Below are 18778 nucleotides of genomic sequence, written 5' to 3'. Positions count from 1 at the left end.
CTGTGTTTTACTCGATCGGGAAATAACATTGTTTTTAAAGTCAAACTTTCAAATTGACAATAATCTGACAAGACGGAAATTCTATCAAAGACAAATGATCGAAAATCCGTGGCTATACTTGATCATGTTTTTTATTGCTCTCTCGTCGGTACTTCACAGTGGCAAATTTTGTTGATATTTATTTTAAATCTGGACTAAATTAAAATAGGTGTTTCCAGCTGGCTAATTTATTCTTAAAATAAATAAAATAATTCTGTGACAGGAATTAACTATTGTTGACTCGTTTATAAAGACAAACGTTCAAAGTTTTACAACTTACGTTTATTATTATAAGATAAAAGTAAATTTGAAACTGTATGTGGTTTCTGTATGGTTTGGAAACTACTTATAGAATAAACTTACTATGGTCAAAATTAATTGCATTTCTTTAAAACGTTGAAACAAGACAATTTGTATTTCTATTTGTGCTCTTTGTAAGTTGTTGTATCTAGTTGTGACGTCATTCAGTTTCGAACTGTGACGCCATATGAATTCTTTCAAGTATAATATACTATATTGCTTATGTTGTACTTACAATTATTACATTTAAACGCTCCAATAGTTTAAACAATTAAAAAAAAAGTTACGAAAATCTTGATAAAACAAGATTTCTTAATGATTTCTATATGATTCTTGATAAAACAACAAACAAAATTCATAATCAGTAAAGAATCATCAGTTTGTTTATTATACCGGTTGTCTGGAAAATGGCAGATTAACTCTTCAGTACGTTTTGTACGGAGGTTTCGGGAGTCACAAAAATTAATAAAAAAATCAAAACCATAAACGCACTAAATATTTGCCTCTAGTATACCTACTAAGATAAGAGTGATTTTGGCAAATGAGATATCCTCTGAAAAAAGAGAGGGCGGGTGGGCGGAGCTAGTATACTAGACGCAAACATTTAGTGCGTTTATGGCTTCATACCAATTTAACTCCCATTATAATTAAGTAGGCCATCACAGTCGGATGTCGTACACCCGCTTACTGATAACCTACCTGAAAAGACTTTTTCTGGTAAAAACACAGGGCAGCACTCTCTAGGCCGTCCATGACACGTGGCATGGTTTGCATTTGCTAAGTTTTATGAAGTACTGTAAAGTACTTTAAACGTCAAAGCCATGAACCCACTAAACGTTTGCGTCTAGTATACCTACTAAGACAAGAGTGATTTTAGCAAATGAGATATCCTCTGAAAAAGGAGAGGGTGGGTGGGTGGGGCTAGTATCTGATAAAATAAGACCGATGTTGGCAAATGACATACCCTCTAAGAAAAGAGAGGGCGGGTGAGTGGAGCTAGTACCTGTTAGGACTGATTTTGGCAAATGACGTATTCTATAAAAAAATAGAGGTTGACCGGCTTAGTATCTGCTAAGATAAGACTGATTTTAGCAAATGACGTATCCTCTAAGAAATTTAATTAAATTATTATAAGAAAAGGCACTAGAGACCAAAGAGCACTTTCAGATTCTTTCCAAATAGAAATACCTAAATGGGGTCCCAAAATTAACTCAAAAACAGGTCACGTCAAAATTTTCCAAAAACACCAAAGGCCTCCAAAATTGTTTTAAATAATTTACAAAAAAAATCTCCATGGGCTCCCAAAATAATACACCATAGGTTCTCAAGAGTCTCCCGAATTAAAAAAAGAACACTCAGGCACTCAAGACTTCTTGAAATTCGTAAAAAATAAAGGAGTAAAAACTCAAAAGATTTTTTAAGTTCATCCAGCAACAAAATACCAGATTCCTTAAAATTTATTCAAAAATAAAACATCAGGGGACCTAAAATTAACTGCGAACATTTTAAACGGAAAGTATTGAAAACTTTGACAATTTTTAACTGCTTACTCAATTTTTGCTTTATATCGGGTAAACGTTGTTGTCAAATGGAATTTTATCAAATTATTATTAGAAAAAGAACACAACAACTTTATACATTCTAACTGAAATGGTAATTAAATGTGGATTTTTTAAATATTTTTCCCAGACTCACCAGTTGCTTGTCACGAACGTAGCGGAGAGTTAATCCGCCATTTTCCAGACACCTGGTATAAGAAATTTTTATACGATTGTTTGTATTCTCTGGTTAAATAAAATGTGAATATTTCTAAAACCATGGAAGAGAAAAATACATAAGATTTGTTTAAAAAACCGTGAGAGTACTATCCAACATTGAAAAAAATAATTGTGATGTGAGAGGCTCAAAAGTGGATGAAGAAGTGAAGAAACGTAAAAAGAGCGTAATTGTACATACAAATTGAGCTTTTTCGACAAATACCATAAGTTTTGAAATTATTGAATTTATTCCACACTGTATATACAGTCGCGACCAGAAAATCTTTTCATTTTCCTGTCATTTTGAAAATTTTGATGTAGTCCATGCTTTATCACTTTGATATTTGAAGTTTAAAAGATTTGTCACGTCGCATCCAGCGTCAAAAATGACAAAACTAAAAAATAAGGTTATTACAATACTTAAAGGTGTTTCACACTTTGTGACAGAGGAATGACACTGACGTCCAAAATTTTCTTGCCGCGAACGTACAGTTGCCGCCAAAAAATTTCAGACGTCAATGTCATTCAGTCGTCAGATAGTGTAAAACAACCTTTAAATATTTGACAGTCATTTTTAACTTTTACATTTGACACTTACATGAATGTAGCTGTAGCGTAAGCTGGAATTTTGAAAGATTGACATTCCAGCTGTCCGAAATAATGACAATAAAGCATAGACTACATTAAAATTTTTGATATGACAGAAAAGTGATGTTTGAAATTTTTTGTCGGAAACTGTATTTCTACAAAATAATAAAAATTATTTTGTTACCTGGCAAGAAGTTGAAAAACCATAAAATTTTTCAAATTTTAACCTAATTTCTTGTGAGGCAAATGTCAAAAGCTATGTATATTACAAAAAAGCAAAAATTATTAGCATGTAATTTTTTTAGCTTTGAAGCACAACCAATACGTATTTTCTTACTTAATATTTTTTTGTGATGAGGTCATCATTTTATCATAAAGAGACTAATAAATAAACACAAAGTAGCAAAATTTCTACTTTTATGCTATACTTGCCACTTTTTAATAGAATTTTATACTTTTTATACTTTTTATAACTAACAAAATTGAATGTTGAATTTTGCTACTTAGTTGTAGTAATAATAACTTAGTGATAATAGGTTTGGAATGTTTAAATTTCATCTGTGTTTCACCCGACATAATTTAACGTTTTCAGGAAACATTTTCTCTACGGCTTTAATTTTTACTTCTCCAGTATAAGCTAAGTAAGTACGGCAATAGGGTCCATCGGATGAACGGATACTTTCGTATTTTCTTGACGTTTCATGATCCCTATTAAATGAAAAGAGATGGGTCTCCCGTTCCCGTCTGTCTGCCTGCCTCATCTGTCTGACCGGCGTCTGGGTCGAATTTGATTTGACAGATAATCTCCCATTGTTGTCAAATTTTACGTGCGTTTTATAAATATTGTGTAGACGGTAAAACGCTAACCAAACATTGTCTAATCATCCCCACAAACAATGTGATGACGCTACCTCAAAGTTGTATATAGGAAATATCTTTTAAATTTTATAACATAGAATACTCCTACACATGTGGTTTATGAATCCGTGTTGAGTTTTTACCCTAGACGTCCAGACTTTTGAAAAAAAAAACTAAACTGTGTAACACCATTCTGCGATTTAATTTGAAACCGAAAAATCGAACGCTTTGAAATCTTGCAAACATTTCAACGTTATCGTAAATATGGCAACTTTTTATCTCCTTCAAAAATTGATGACGTCATCTTGAAATTTGGCTAAATAAACCCTATCTAAAATGTGCAAAATATGATGAGTTTATACTTGTGATTTATCAAAAATTAAAGAATAACTCAGTTTATTTTATTAATTATATCAGGAACGGCTCACTCGATTTTTCCAAATATTTGGAAGTACCGTGTTCTTGCAAAAATGTTGGTGACGTCATTACGAAATTTTGTAGTCCAAACACTGGCTTGAAACCTACGCCTTCTTTACCTTTATTTTAGGATTACATACATAACTTATAGGGATTATCATAAAAAAAAATAAAATTCGCAAAATTTGTTGTACTGTACTTCACGGCCGCGGGAAGTTCTCTTTAAATAACATTAGAAGATTGCTTTCCTTTTCCTTCACAATGTTTTCAACTCATTTTTCTGATGATATATTTATTATTGTTACGAAATAAACCCATAACCTCCCCAGTGCGACGCCTATGAGTGTTAAGTGCTAAGCAATACTGTGTTATCGAAAATTAAATGAATTAGTTTTGACGTTGCCGGTCAAGCTTTAGATGACCTGACCTGACCTGCCTTGACTTCAATAAAAACATTTTTTGCAGAAATTTAAAACACCAAATGAGAAAAAGTGATTAGATATTTCAAATTTCTGGAAATTATGTTTTTTATGAAGCACAAAATATTTTTGATTATCGAAAGTACAAGAGATAGACAAGGCAACGTAGTTTCAGTTAATTCTGCTGCACGTTTTTAATTTTTATTGTTTTTAATTAGGCACATTATATACAATTATGACGTATCAGTTACGCAATGGGGTCTATACACCTATACAACAAATTCCACATTCAACTCTAATTCCTTTTATTTTCGATCACACGGTATATTGTGGTGTAAACTATAAACTACTTCCACCCTAACAAAAATTGTATAAATTCTGAAAACTTTCACTACCACGAGGGAACTAAGTGGTAGATATATGAATGTACTCTAATATCTTACTCATTTATGACATTTTCGGCACCACAATGGATTTTAGTGTTATATGCAAACATGTTGATGATCATAATTTGTTTAGTATAGAATAATTTTATTATAGAATGTTATTTTTATTTTAATCAAAAATAGAAACTTATAGAACAGAAATACAGTGTGTTAATATAGGCAACCAACAAAGTAATATTATCGCTTCGCATAAAACAAATTTAAAGAATCTGCAAATGAACAAAAAAAAATACATTTTTAAGTAAACCCGAATACAAAAAATTTTCGAGACAAAAAAGTTTTGGAACTTTTCTGAAAACAACTTCCAGTTTTATTGCTTTAATTCTTAGTGAACAATTTTGTCTGCGTTGCCATCCCTAAGAAATTCTACGATCCGGCTCGAAGAATAAAAAATATATTCACTATGCAATCCGGTTCGTAAATTCAAAAAATTGATGAATCAATGAAAACAATTTAATTCATATACTGCTCCAAGGACCAAAAAGATTTTGATCAATGTGGAATCAATATTTGACATATGTACTCAACAATTAGTGACTGGAATTCTACAGTGATTAACATTTAAATCTTGTATGTGATCAACTGATCACTGATCATAGGGTGATCCGAATGCCACCATGACACCTTGAAAGCACGTTTATTCCTCAACATCTGGTTAACTGCTCTCTACTATAACTACAAACTGAATTTCTTGAAGCACATCAAACAACATTTTAAAGGTTTCAACATTTGAAGAATTCGTCTTTGATAGCCATAGATAAATTTTAATAGGTATATGAAGTTCGTAATAAAGTTTCAACCCCTTTCTGAAAACCTCTTGCACGCGTAACACGACAGCATAAAAAATATATTAATAACAGTCTATTTAACTTTCATTTTACCTTTCAAAAATCCCTCTACACCTTATACCCCTCAGTAGTTAAAAAGCTCAAGAACCTGCTCTATTTCTGTCACACCACCACGACCACCCTCCACGCTGTTAAAAGACCAAGCTCATCACCACATTAACCCTCCTATTGATTTAACAATGATTAAATACCCAACGATTCGTAAAGATTTGCGTTGGTTAATCGTTGGCATGGAGACTCGCACCTTTTCAAGCGTGATCACACACCTGCTGCTAGCCCTTAGTTTCAGTGAATCACCCGTTGGAAGAATAAACTCAAAATTTTCAAGTGAAAATAAAAACATACAAATATACAAAAAATCAAAAGTGTGATAAATGTTAAAGTGTGCGTACTATGTCACACAACGGCAGTACCAGAAATTCCCTCTCGGAGTCATCCAGCAGTTCACCAAACCAAGCACTGATGATGAGGGATAGTAATGATTTCACCGACTTAACTCTGTTCGGATCTGCAGCGCCGGTGTTCAGTCGCACTGGAACTGTGCGAAGAGCTTCCAAAAAAATTGAAAAAGAAGTCAGTGTTAATGGGGATGATAGTGAATTGCAGCAGACCAAGTCGCCCAGAACTAGTCCGGAGCTGCATCCAGCTCCAGAGAGGTATCGGAAATCCTTGGACAGTACATACAGGTCAGTACACACGTTAGAGACTAGTGAATCACTATCACATGTGTCAGTTTTTTCAAAAACACAAAATGTCGTCTGTCTATTATATTGTTGGAGATTTTATTAGACACGTAATTTCTAAAGTGAGTAGTCCGATTATTGCTGAATTTTTTGTATACTTTAAAATAATTATGTCTTAAAATATACAAAACTAAACTTTGTTTATCCCCACCAACAAATTGATGACGTCGTTACAAAATTTTGTATTTTTGTATAGTGTGGCCTTAAATCATTCTGGATCAAGGACGTCTTTGAAATGTCAAAAAATGCCCCACTGTGGTAACAAGGCGACAAAATAATTAACCCAAGACATTCCAAAGCCACCCTTGATACAATAATAATTTATGAACACCTATAAAATAAAATACTTCTGTATTTCTGGTCTATTAATCCATCCCTTTTTTTTTATTAACAGCAAGTTTTTGGTTAAACAATTCACAACGGTGAAAGAAAATTAATTTGAATACCAACTGGTCTAAAATGTTGCAAAAATTTTAAAGTTATCGTAAATAACTAAGTACAAATTTATATCTTTATCCCTTTAAAAATTTTATGACATTATTTCAAAAATTTTACTAAATAAATTTTATCTATAATGTTGTGCAAAATATTATATATTATACCTTCCAATTTTTGGAAAAAAATTATACAACACAGTGTTACAGTTTATCTTCTGCCAAATAAATTGTTCTGTAATTCTACACTTGCTTTGAGGCTATCATCAGCCGATAAATCGCTAGGGCCATAAGTCGTTTATCGATCCACATCAAAATTTTGATGACATCACCTCAAAATTTGCTAAGTAATAATCCTATTTAAAATATGTAACACAGTATGCACTTATGGGCGTAGTTTATTATTCCACTCATATTTTTGAATTTTTAAGTATACGGATTTTTGAATTTCAAATTTCATGTTTCCTCGACATATCAAAAAAAAATTGAAGGATTCGAAATTTCTCCAGTGTGCCTTTTTGTCGACCTGTCTGCTACAAAATGTATTTGAAAAGCAAAACGCAAACAAAAATTTTACTGTTCGCCTCCATTAAAAATTTGATAAAGTCATCTCAAAAGTTAAGTAGGTCTAAATTTTCACTTCCCGAGCGGTGATCCGATTGGCGAATTTCTACTTTCATGTTTTCCCAACGTTTGATGGCCCCTAGAGTCTGTCGTCTATTCCGATATTCAATAGACAGAGAATCTCCAAAACTAATGGGCCTATTGTTGTCAATTATAATATAACAAGTGATATGATTATTATCGATAATATTTCGAGTGAAACCGAGCTGCAGATTCAACGAGTGCGAAGCACGAGTTGAATGTGCTGCTTCGGTTTCACGAGCCATATCTTCGATTATTAATCGTATCACGAGTTATATTCAACATGAGAATATAATAAATGAACATATTTTTTGATCATAGAATTGATTTCGTCGTTTTGAGCTTGCCCCCAACGTTGGCAAGCCATAATAGACAAAAAAATTTATGAAATTCTAAAATTTGTCAAATTTGACAGTTTTAAAATTTAGGTAGCAACAGACCACAATAAGGCAATAAAATTATTATCGCTGTGATAGACATGTAACTAAGGGCATGGACAAACTCTATTGGAAGAAATGGGGTCATGTGATCCATGAATTATATTCTCAAATTTATATGTATTATTTCCTGAATGACATTGGGTCTATCGAGCGACTAGTTACATTCATGTTTTCTTGACATTTCATGATGCCTATAGTACGAAAAATGGGTCTACCGTTTCTCTCTGTGTGTGTTCTGTCTATCTCTCGTCTGTGTCGAGAAAAAAGTCAAAGACCAAAGTTAAACGGTTCATTGAAAACGATACAAAATTATTTTTAACTATATATATTATATAGTATATAAAATGTTCTCTTTTTAAGAAGTAACCCAAAAATTATTTTTTTTTAATGAAATACCCTGTATATTTTTATTTATTCTCTTAGCCTCTTCCTAGACGAGCCGACATAGATATCTATGTCGATGGTGCCAAAACAGATAGTGGTTCAGGAGCCGGCATCTACTCCGAACAACTGAACGCACAAATCAGTGTACCTCTCGGCACCCACACGTCTGTCTTACAAACAGAACTGATGGGAATAATGCTGGGAGCTAGAATCATTGCTGAACGTGAAATCGGCAACAAATCAATACGCATACTTACTGACAGCAAGTCTGCACTACTAGCCCTGGACAGCTGTATGGTTCGATCCGGGCTGGTTTGGGAGTGCAGACAAACGCTAAAGTATGTAACGCAGAGGAATAGTGTGGAACTTTGTTGGATCAAAGGACACAGTGGCAACGAAGGAAACGAGAGGGCAGATGAGATGGCGAAGCGAGCCGCGCGCATGCCCTTCTGGGGACCTGAACCGGCAATCACGCCTTCGGTCGCCCTCTCGAACGAACTCGTAAAGCAATATACCCAGAGACGCCATGAGCAGATATGGGTGAAGTTGAGCAGCTGTCGGCATAGTAGAGCTTGTATGGCGACACCAGACCGTAAGTTGACGAAATTTTATCTCTCACTTTCAAGGGACAAACTGCGTAAACTGGTAGGATTCCTTACGGGACATTACCAGTTTAACAAACATCTACATACGATAGGGGTGGTAACAGACCCAATCTGTCGTGGATGCAATGAAGAAGAGGAAACAGCTGAGCACATTCTTCGTGAGTGTCCAGCCCTAGCCTCCTACAGGGAATCCATACTAGGGGACGTCTGGCCTAGTATGGCAAATATCAGGGAGTTTCCACCCTCTGCATTACTCAAGTACATTCAAGCAGTTGGGTGGCTTGACGAGTAGAGGAGCGGGAAAACACCCTGATATGGACTTGGGGAAGGTACAATGGGCCCAAAGGCGAGGCCTAAGTGCCGGCTGGCTACGGTCAGCCCCCATAAATTAAGAATCCAGAATCCAGAATCCAGAATAGCCTCTTCCTAGGTTTTATAACCACAGTTTATTTTTGAAATTCTGATGCGACGTTGCCACGTTATTCCAATTGTTTTGAATTTTTTGGCAATAGGAATCACAAAAAAATGTACAATAGGATTATTTTTAAAATTTGTGTTAGCATATTTTGTGGAAGAAAAAATCTACGACTTTAAACTTTTCAAATATAACTCCATGTATTTTATTGCTATATCTTACTACATTTTTGTTCTTATTCTTCTAATATGTCGATTAACATATGTTGAGACCAAAAATTAAAATAGACTGCTTTAGTACAATATACGGTGTTCTATTTGGAAAAACTGATGTACCGTTACTGATCTGTCCACAAAATGTTGTAACTCAGATTAAAAAAAAACCCAAAGGCTATTTTTTTCATGAGCTTTTCTGTTGCCAAAAAAATTCAATAAAATCGAAATAACGTGGCGACGTCGCATCAGAATTTCAAAAATAAACTATGTTTGTAAAGTCTAAAAAGAGATCAATCAAAATATCTAAAAATATATAGGATATTTCATTAAAAAACTAAATTGTGTGTTACACGTTAAAAACAGAACACTAAATAGCTAAAAATTTACCTCACCTATATATTTATTAGGTATACCGTGCAGATAGTAAAGCGTTAACCAAAATTTGTTTAATCATCCCCCACCAACAATTTTATGACGTCCTCTCAACATTTTGCGCAGTTAAGATTACTAAAATTTTATAAAGAAATGTCTCCTGTTTTTGTGGTCTATGAATCCACCTTGATTTCCCGTTTTAGAAAATGGAAGATCTGAATTTGAACTCAGTCCGAACATTTCGAATTATTTTTTTATTCATCAAATCAAGAACGGTTCACCCCATTTTCCCGAATATTAAGAATACAGTATTGTCGCGCTCTCGTATATTTAATAATAATCAATAAAAAAATTAATTAAAAAAATATAATTATCAAAAATCAGTAGTACAGAACTTCTGTTTTATACATGAGATAATATAAAATTTATTAAAAAAAAAAGATGTTGGTATTGACCTATTAGACATTTTATTTGACAGTTATTTGACCGTAATGATGAAATTCAACAAGCGACACTTTGGTGTTAACGACATCATTATTTTAAAAATAAATTTTTTTCACTAGCAGCCATGACGCATGCAAATGTCGACTCATTTAGTGGTAGCAAATTCAACTTTTGCGACCACCGGTTCAAAAAGAAAAATTGAGGTTATGTATGCAATGTTTGATGTGATTATTTCTTAAAAAATGAACAAATGTGTGCTACAAACATTACTTGAGTATACGCATGGTAGTTGGTAGACGGTAGAAGATAAAATGATTAACTCAGGGACAAGTATAAACGGTTTTCTTTGTATTGAAGATTTAGATTAAGTTTGATTAGAAATCAAAACAAAATCATGTTGCGTCAAAAAATTGAACGTTTATTTTTGCAGTTTATTGTCTTATGGTTTCTACTAGTGAAAAAAATAGTATATTAACCACGGTTGCAAAGCCACTTCTAGACCTCGCGCTTCAGAGCCCTCGACGCTGCGCGTCTCGGGTTCTAATTTGCGCTCGGTCTAGAATGCTTGGCTCTGCAACCTTGGCTAATAATATACTATTTTCGCCTACTGGAGGACTTTTTTCGATAAAATATACGTAAAAGTACACATATAGGCGCCTTTTGTAAATAATTGTACAATACAACTAAGGACTTTTCTATTATTCATACATACATCGCCACACCTTAAAAAAGGTAGTACATATACAGGGTTATTATAAATGTGTCTTAAAAAAGTTTCGATCTATCTGTTTACCTCTATCCGCTTTTGTTTAAGCCACCTACGATGAAGAACCATTTATAATAACCCTGTATAATATCTAGTATACATAAAGGACACTAATGTGAATAGATCTCACATGCGTGGCATTCAGTGAATATTTGAAACAGAAAGATATGTCTGTGCTTCCTACATTTTTTTGTGGCTATATACGTGTCATTAGACTGCATTTTTTATAGTTTTGATTGGTCCCAAACATATTGTTACGTTAAACGGGTATTTAAAATCGATGGGTAAACTCAACAATTTATTTCTTAGTAATTCAAATTTACACTTCTAATTTACACAGCGATTATGTACCAAATAATTCCGGCGCAACTTGACTGAATCCATTCACTGGACTCGACTCGCTGATTCAATCCTCCTCGTTCACATCGTGACTTCCGCTTCTTTAGCGAACGCCGTCCGGCTGCCGTCACCGATGATGAGTCATCCATCTTCGCCGCACATAATAAAAAACCCATAGGCGTCCTACCAAGGCGGCGTATGGGTTTATTTCGTAACAATATGTTAAAGTAATTATTATTCTCGTATTATCCTTGTCTAGCACAAAGGACAAGTTCCTCTCTTTCCATTTCCGGGCCAGATAAATTTGTAAAAATAATAACAGATCCACTTCATCAGTTTAAAAGACACTACGCCACCTAGTGATGAACAAAAATGTCCTACACCATTCCAGACAAAATTCTTAGCGTCAAGTTGACATCATGACACAAATCACTGTATGTTTGACATTTTTGAAAAAAAAAGTAAATTCTTGTAGAGGTTCATCACAATGATACAACACGACATTAACCACTTCATAATAACGTCTAAAAGTGAAGGTTCATTACGCATAAATTGTTTGAAATTAGCACTGGCAGATTCCATTGCAACAGAAACTACAGTAAGGCAAACGTAATGCGATTAAAATATTTATTAACACTGATACCCACCTCTAAAAACTTAAAATTTACTAGAATATAATCTGTTTTCATCTATCCAACAGACTCAGCCTCGAATCAATTTCTGAGTACAAGACCAAGAGCTCCTTCTCCGCAGCGTCGCTTTACCCTAGCCGAGAATGCAGCTCCATGGAGTCGTCTTCATCCGACTGCACCGACTACGCCGTTCGCAGTACTACCGATACCAAAGACGAAAAAACATTAATGAGTCCCGGTTCGAGTTATTTAAGTTGGATCGAAAGCGTCAATAGCGAGTATTTCGGTAGTGCGACAAGTACCGCGGAGGTAACAGACGTGGACAATAAAGTTGGTGAGTGGAACAATTTCTGGTTAAATTATAACAGTGCGAGGAGTCGGTACTTGTCGAGTCCTTATCTGAGTACTTCGAACGAGGATCGTACTGGTGACGAACTCTCAGACGCTAAGAGCACGTGCAGTACGCAGCGCGAGTTTACGGAGAAGACGGCCAATGAACAGGTGATGCTGTCGGTAGATGAGGTAAATGAAATCATCAAGTGCTCGCAAAGAATTACGGAGATACTTCAAAACGGACTGAAGAGGGCAGAAGAGTACGATGATTCGAAAAATGATTCGTATTACTCACAACCGTACTCGTTGCAAGTAAGTTGATGTAGTAAATTTGAGCATTTTTTTTAAGACATTTTTTTCACTAATACTCTAATAATTGTTGGCACTTTCCTGTAGTTCTAATACCTTAGTATTTTTGTATCCTTTTCTTAAATATGCAATAATCAATAATAGTGATTGAACTCACTAGAACATATTGTGTGATATTTTTATTTTATTAACTCAATAAAATCTAGGAGATTTAACAAATTAATTTTGAACTGTAGTATCGTATTTAACAACAGTTTTCAAACTTTTCGGTACTGTGGTTTTGGTTTATAATTTTTGGCAAATATTTGCTAGAATTTCCTAATAGGTAGAAATTTTCGAAGAAATAAAGCCGTGAAAAACTTCTACAAGTCAAAATTAACAAAGAAATTGTTTTGGTAATTTTAGACGGCACTCGGAAAAAAGATCAAAAATTTCATATAAGGGGTGGTACTGAAAAATTCAACTTTTAGAGAAGTTGTCTGAAAATTCCTGAGGTTTCGACGACCTAAATCAAAAAACATAGCGTATTCACGGCTTCAGGCAAAGATTGCAGACAAACATCGAAAATCCAGGGGTAACCGTCTTATTTTTCCTAAGGATTCATTTAGGGCAAATCCGGAAAAATTAAGGGGTGAAAAATTATGAAAAAAATCTTGTTTACGGCGAAATGTTTTATCTATCACAGACCATAATCCAAGGTCACTAGGCGAGCGGTTTTCCAAATAATGGGGTTTAAAGTCAAAATTATTAATTTCCTCAAAATTGTTCATATTATATTTTGAACATTCTACAAAAATGGTAAAAATTTTCGAAGAAATAAAGCCATGAACAACTTCTATGGGTCGAAATTAACAAAAGAAACTGTTTTGGTAATTTTAGACGGCGCTCGGAAAACAGATCAAAAATTTCATATAAGGGGTGGTACTGAAAAATTCAACTTTTAGAGAAGTTGTCTGAAAATTCCTGAGGTTTCGACGACCTAAATAAAAAAACGTAGCGTATTCACGGCTCCAGGCAAAGATTGCAGACAAACATCGAAAATCCAGGGGTAACCGTCTTATTTTTCTTAAGGATTCATTTAGGGCAAATCCGGAAAAGCTAAGGGGTGAAAAATTATGAAAAAAATCTCGTTTACGGCGAAATGTTTTATCTATCACAGACCATAATCCAAGGTCACTAGGCGAGCGGTTTTCCAAATATTGGGGTTCAAAGTCGAAATTATTAATTTCCTCAAAATTGTTCACTTTATATATTTTGAACATTCTAGAAAAATGGTAAAAATTTTGAAGAAATAAAGCCATGAACAAATTCTATGGGTCGAAATTAACAAAAGAAACTGATTTGGTAATTTTAGACGGCGCTCGGAAAAAAGATCAAAAATTTCATATAGGGGGTGGTACTGAAAAATTCAACTTTTAGAGAAGTTGTCTGAAAATTCCTGAGGTTTCGACGACCTAAATCAAAAAACACAGCGTATTCACGGCTCCAGGCAAAGATTGCAGACAAACACCGAAAATCCAGGGGCAAACGTCTTATTTTTCCTAAGGATTCATTTAGGGCAAATCCGGAAAAGCTAAAGGGTGAAAAATTATGAAAAAAATCTCGTTTACGAAGAAATGTTATATCTATCACAGACAATAATCCAAGATCACTAGGCGAGCGGTTTTCCAAATATTGGGGTTCAAAGTCAAAATTATTAATTTCCTCAAAATTGTTCATATTATATTTTGAACATTCTAGAAAAATGGTAAAAATTTTCAAAGAAATAAAGCCATGAACAACTTCTATGGGGCGAAATTAACAACAGAAACTGTTTTGGTAATTTTAGACGGCGCTCGGAAAAAAGATCAAAAATTTCATATAGGGGGTGGTACTGAAAAATTCAACTTTTAGAGAAGTTGTCTGAAAATTCCTGAGGTTTCGACGACCTAAATCAAAAAACATAGCGTATTGACGGCTCCAGGCAAAGATTGCAGACAAACATCGAAAATCCAGGGGTAACCGTCTTATTTTTCCTAAGGACTCATTTAGGGCAAATCCGGAAAAACTAAGGGGTGAAAAATTATGACAAAAATCTCGTTTACGGCGAAATGTTATATCTATCACAGACCATAATCCAAGGTCACTAGGCGAGCGGTTTTCCAAATATTGGGGTTCAAAGTCAAAATTATTAATTTCCTCAAAATTGTTCATATTATATTTTGAACATTCTAGAAAAATGGTAAAACTTTTCGAAGAAATAAAGCCATGAACAACTTCTATGGATCGAAATTAACAAAAGAAACTGTTTTGGTAATTTTATACGGCGCTCGGAAAACAGATCAAAAATTTCATATAGGGGGTGGTACTGAAAAATTCAACTTTTAGAAAAGTTGTCTGAAAATTTCTGAGGTTTCGACGACCTAAATCAAAAAACATAGTGTATTCACGGCTCCAGGCAAAGATTGCAGACAAACATCGAAAATCCAGGGGTAACCATCTTATTTTTCCTAAGGATTCATTTAGGGCAAATCCGGAAAAGCTAAAGGGTGAAAAATTATGAAAAAAATCTCGTTTACGAAGAAATGTTATATCTATCACAGACAATAATCCAAGATCAATAGGCGAGCGGTTTTGCAAATATTGGCATTCACAGTCAAAATTATTAATTTCCTCAAAATTGTTCATATTATATTTTGAACATTCTAGAAAAATGGTAAAAATTTTCGAAGAAATAAAGCGGTGAAAAACTTCTATGGGTCGAACTTAACAATGGAAATTGTTTTGGTAATTTTTGACGGTGCTCGGAAAAAAGGTCAAAAATTTGATGTCGGGGATGTTATTGAAAAAATTAAGGTTTGGAGAAGTTGTCTAAAAATCCATAATAAACTCTGGATGTTAGATTTCGACCACCTCAATCACAAAACAGCGTGTTCGCGGCCCCATGCAAAGATTGCAGACGAACATCGAAAATCTAGGAGCAATCCTATAGGTATATATTTTTTAAGGATTCATTCAGGGGAATTCCGGAAAAACTAGACAGCAAAAAATTATGAAAAAAAGTTTATTTACAGAGAAATGATACATCTACCAGAGAATGTAATCCAAAGTCGATATGGTGAGCGGTTTTCCAAATATTCGGGTTCAAATTCATTTTTTTTTAAATGTCCAAATTGTCCACATTTTATTTTAAACTTTCTGGAAAAACAATTAAATTTTTTAATACTTATACATTTTATTTTTTACTGCCCGAGCGTAAGCTAAGGAAGTCCATCAGACGACAATTTTCCGTTCCCGTCCGTCTATCCCGCCGTCTCTTTCGATTTTTGTTAGACAGATGATCTCCGAACCTACAGAACCGATGTTGTCAAATTTTATATGTATATTACGAATATCATGTAAATGGCAAAACACTAGCCCACCAAGAATGTGATGTCGTCACCTCAAAATTATACATAGTAACATGGTTTTATATTGTGTGAAATAACATAGTCCCACACCTGTAATTTCTGAATTCGTGTTTAGTTTTTACCCAAGACATCCAGATTTTTAGAAAAAATCAAAATTATATAACAACATTTTGTAATTTAATTTTGAATCTGCAAATCCGAATGGTAAGCATGGTAAATTTTTAATCAAAAGATATATGACCTCATCTCAAAATTTTGCCTAATAAATCGCTCCTAAAATGTGCACAAGATGATGAATTTATATTTGTGATTTATAAGTGCATTCATATTTTTTAGAATTGCTTATACAGGGTGACTCAAAAAAAATTAATGAGTCAATTACTTTATTGATTAAAACAGGAACTCCCTTTTCTCCAAAAATTTGGGAGGGTACTACATATTAGTATTACACTGCACCTATCCAAGAAAAGTTGATGGTGTCATCACAAAATTTTGTCAAGGAAACACTCATTTGGAACATACGCGTAGCATGCTTCTTTACATTTACTTTAATATTACATATAAGTACAAATTTTATTTCAACTTATTGGAGTTCCGAAAAAGCTGGATATGTTTTGTTGTTCTTTCAGGGGCGAAGAAAGTTCTGTTGAAGAAACTTTCGACCAATTTTTTATCGTCTAAAAATGAAGTAAACTCTATAATATGTGATTTCATTGTAATCGTAATTTGGTTATCTCCCAAAATGCGTTAAAAAATATATAGGTTGTAATTTAAAAAAGTATGGATTATATTTGCAATGTACTAACCCACCCAAAAACAACAACGTTACATAATTTCAATATCTCTCTCCGTTTTCAAGATATAGGGCCGCGAAATTAAATCTGGAAATAATATATAATAATCAGACATTTTATTTTGATTTTTGAAAAAAATAAGTTGTTTTTCTCATCATATTGTCCTTCTATTAATTTCTGCACTTATTGATAAATTTTTGAGTCCTAACTTAAATTAATTTTTTCTGGATTTTTTCATATTTTTGCATAAATTATTTAAACAGATTATTAAAAATCTACCAAAAGAACTAGCATTTAAAAAGGTATTCATATAAGCAAAAAGAGCATTCAGCATGAAGAATAAAAGGATGACTTAACTTAAGCAGTAATCCATCGTCTTCTGAAAACAAGCTATTTTATTGTTAGGTAGATTATTTTAATTACAGTTTTTTCATGTTACAACATTAAGAATCAGTTGTACACATTATTATGAATAAAATTAAGTCGTAGTTACTTTCTATTCATTGTATAATTGTAAAAAAACTATTAAAACTGTAAAGTTATATTCACCTCTCTCGAATGTATTACCTAAGCCATATTTTATAAACTCATATAAAACCAGTTCATATATAGTAACGATGATACTTCACAGCTACAGAAATACTTTTTACATACAGAACGTAGAGTGGAAATAGTACGAGAAGAATATGTTGATTCGTCACATTTAGTCACTTAGGTTTTGATGTGCTAAAAAATATATTTCCATATTATTTTTCTTGCCCAGATACAGTTATAGTATTTGTTTAAAGACATGAAAAATGAATGATTTTTAAAAACAGTTAACGGTAAAGATTATTGTTAGGTTAAACTTCGAAGAAAGATTTGTTCATTGTTCTCAAAGTATTTCCGCTCTACCTAAAATACTACATTTTTGTTAATTTCACATTTTATTTAACAATTTTGGGTCATTGATCTCAATAGTTTATTTACACATAACGATATGAAATTCAGTCAGCTTTAGTGAAATACATAAAAAGACACAAAACAGACAATAGTATAATAAATTAGGCCAGTTTTATCCATAAAATGTGTAGGATTTGTGTCAACTTTTTTTTATTTAATTATAAACCTGTAAATGTGATGATCATAATAATAAGATTAATCAAATACTTTATCATAAATGAAGACACTCCACACTAATAATAATAATCCAATAAAAATTTTATTTTAGTTGCCAGTCAGTTGTGAACTGTTGGAAAACATTCGCAATTTTTTAAAATACTTAGACCTGATACGCGATGAGAAACCAGGCCTTAAGAAGTTAAAACGTTTTATGAAAATGAAGTCCTTCAGTGATCCCCACTCAGTTCCCGTAATTGTACCAAACTGTAAGAGCTGCATAACCAACTGACATATTTTTACAGAATTCTATGAAGAGAATAACGCAATTTTTCCAGAACTCCAAGGAAGAAATCATCATACCTCGTGAGCGTTCGTACTCCTACGCAATGGATCCTACAGAAATTCAGAAGCAGAAGCAACAACTGCTGAAACCTACACCTCAGTCGTCAAGCAGTAGTTGCATAAACGCTTTACTAAACACCGGCGTCGCTGACATTCTCAAAAGGGTGATAACGAAGCGTCGCGACGCTTTCAACCAAGACGACCCTCCTCCGCCAGCGCCCCGACAAAGTTTCTCGGACTGGTCTAGCTCCAAGTGATAGTTAGAATAACCAATTAAACACGTTGTTTGTTATATTGTAATTCCGCATAGTTTTGATAAGAATAATAATGATAATTTTATTTCACTTTTATGTACACAAATACGCACGTCACAAATACGAAACAAAAAATCAAATTATATGCAA

The 18778-nt window shown here is 33.6% G+C and overlaps 2 protein-coding genes across 5 annotated transcripts; both read left to right on the top strand.

The window, feature by feature from the left end:
- Positions 1-5976: 5976 nt before the first annotated feature.
- On the top strand, positions 5977-18778 carry LOC135128425 (uncharacterized). Of its 4 annotated transcripts, none has more exons than XM_064055329.1 (4): positions 5977-6358; positions 12175-12751; positions 18142-18282; positions 18335-18778. In XM_064055329.1, exons 1-4 carry the CDS (start codon positions 6066-6068, stop codon positions 18629-18631), a joined length of 1308 nt encoding a protein of 435 aa, XP_063911399.1. In that variant the 5' UTR covers positions 5977-6065; the 3' UTR covers positions 18632-18778. The 4 variants fall into 4 exon arrangements, with proteins under 4 accessions (XP_063911399.1, XP_063911402.1, XP_063911400.1 ...); XM_064055331.1 differs by lacking the exon at positions 5977-6358 and adding an exon at positions 11904-12083; XM_064055332.1 differs by lacking the exon at positions 18142-18282 and having other exon boundaries at positions 18368-18778.
- LOC135128424 (ribonuclease H-like) lies at positions 8497-9105 on the top strand. Its single transcript, XM_064055328.1, has 2 exons — positions 8497-8892; positions 8945-9105. Exons 1-2 carry the CDS (start codon positions 8505-8507, stop codon positions 8965-8967), a joined length of 411 nt encoding a protein of 136 aa, XP_063911398.1. The 5' UTR covers positions 8497-8504; the 3' UTR covers positions 8968-9105.

The sequence above is a fragment of the Zophobas morio genome, unplaced genomic scaffold, assembly GCF_036711695.1.
Source record: "Zophobas morio isolate AGI-343-1 ecotype UQ-CSIRO unplaced genomic scaffold, CSIRO_AGI_Zmor_V1 ptg000012l, whole genome shotgun sequence".
Classification (NCBI taxonomy): domain Eukaryota; kingdom Metazoa; phylum Arthropoda; class Insecta; order Coleoptera; family Tenebrionidae; genus Zophobas; species Zophobas morio.
The sequence above is the reverse complement of the archived record's forward strand: the minus strand, read 5'-3'. Positions and strand labels throughout refer to the sequence as shown.

Bases quoted from the DNA above. Each gene is read 5' to 3' on its own strand.
- LOC135128424 (XM_064055328.1), top strand. From the start codon at position 8,505: ATGGGAATAATGCTGGGAGCTAGAATCATTGCTGAACGTGAAATCGGC. The intron at 8,893-8,944 runs GTATGGCGACAC...CTCACTTTCAAG, and splicing joins CTGTCGGCATAGTAGAGCTT to GGACAAACTGCGTAAACTGG.
- LOC135128425 (XM_064055329.1), top strand. From the start codon at position 6,066: ATGTCACACAACGGCAGTACCAGAAATTCCCTCTCGGAGTCATCCAGC. The intron at 12,752-18,141 runs GTAAGTTGATGT...ATTTTATTTTAG, and splicing joins CACAACCGTACTCGTTGCAA to TTGCCAGTCAGTTGTGAACT. The intron at 18,283-18,334 runs GTAATTGTACCA...ATATTTTTACAG, and splicing joins GTGATCCCCACTCAGTTCCC to AATTCTATGAAGAGAATAAC.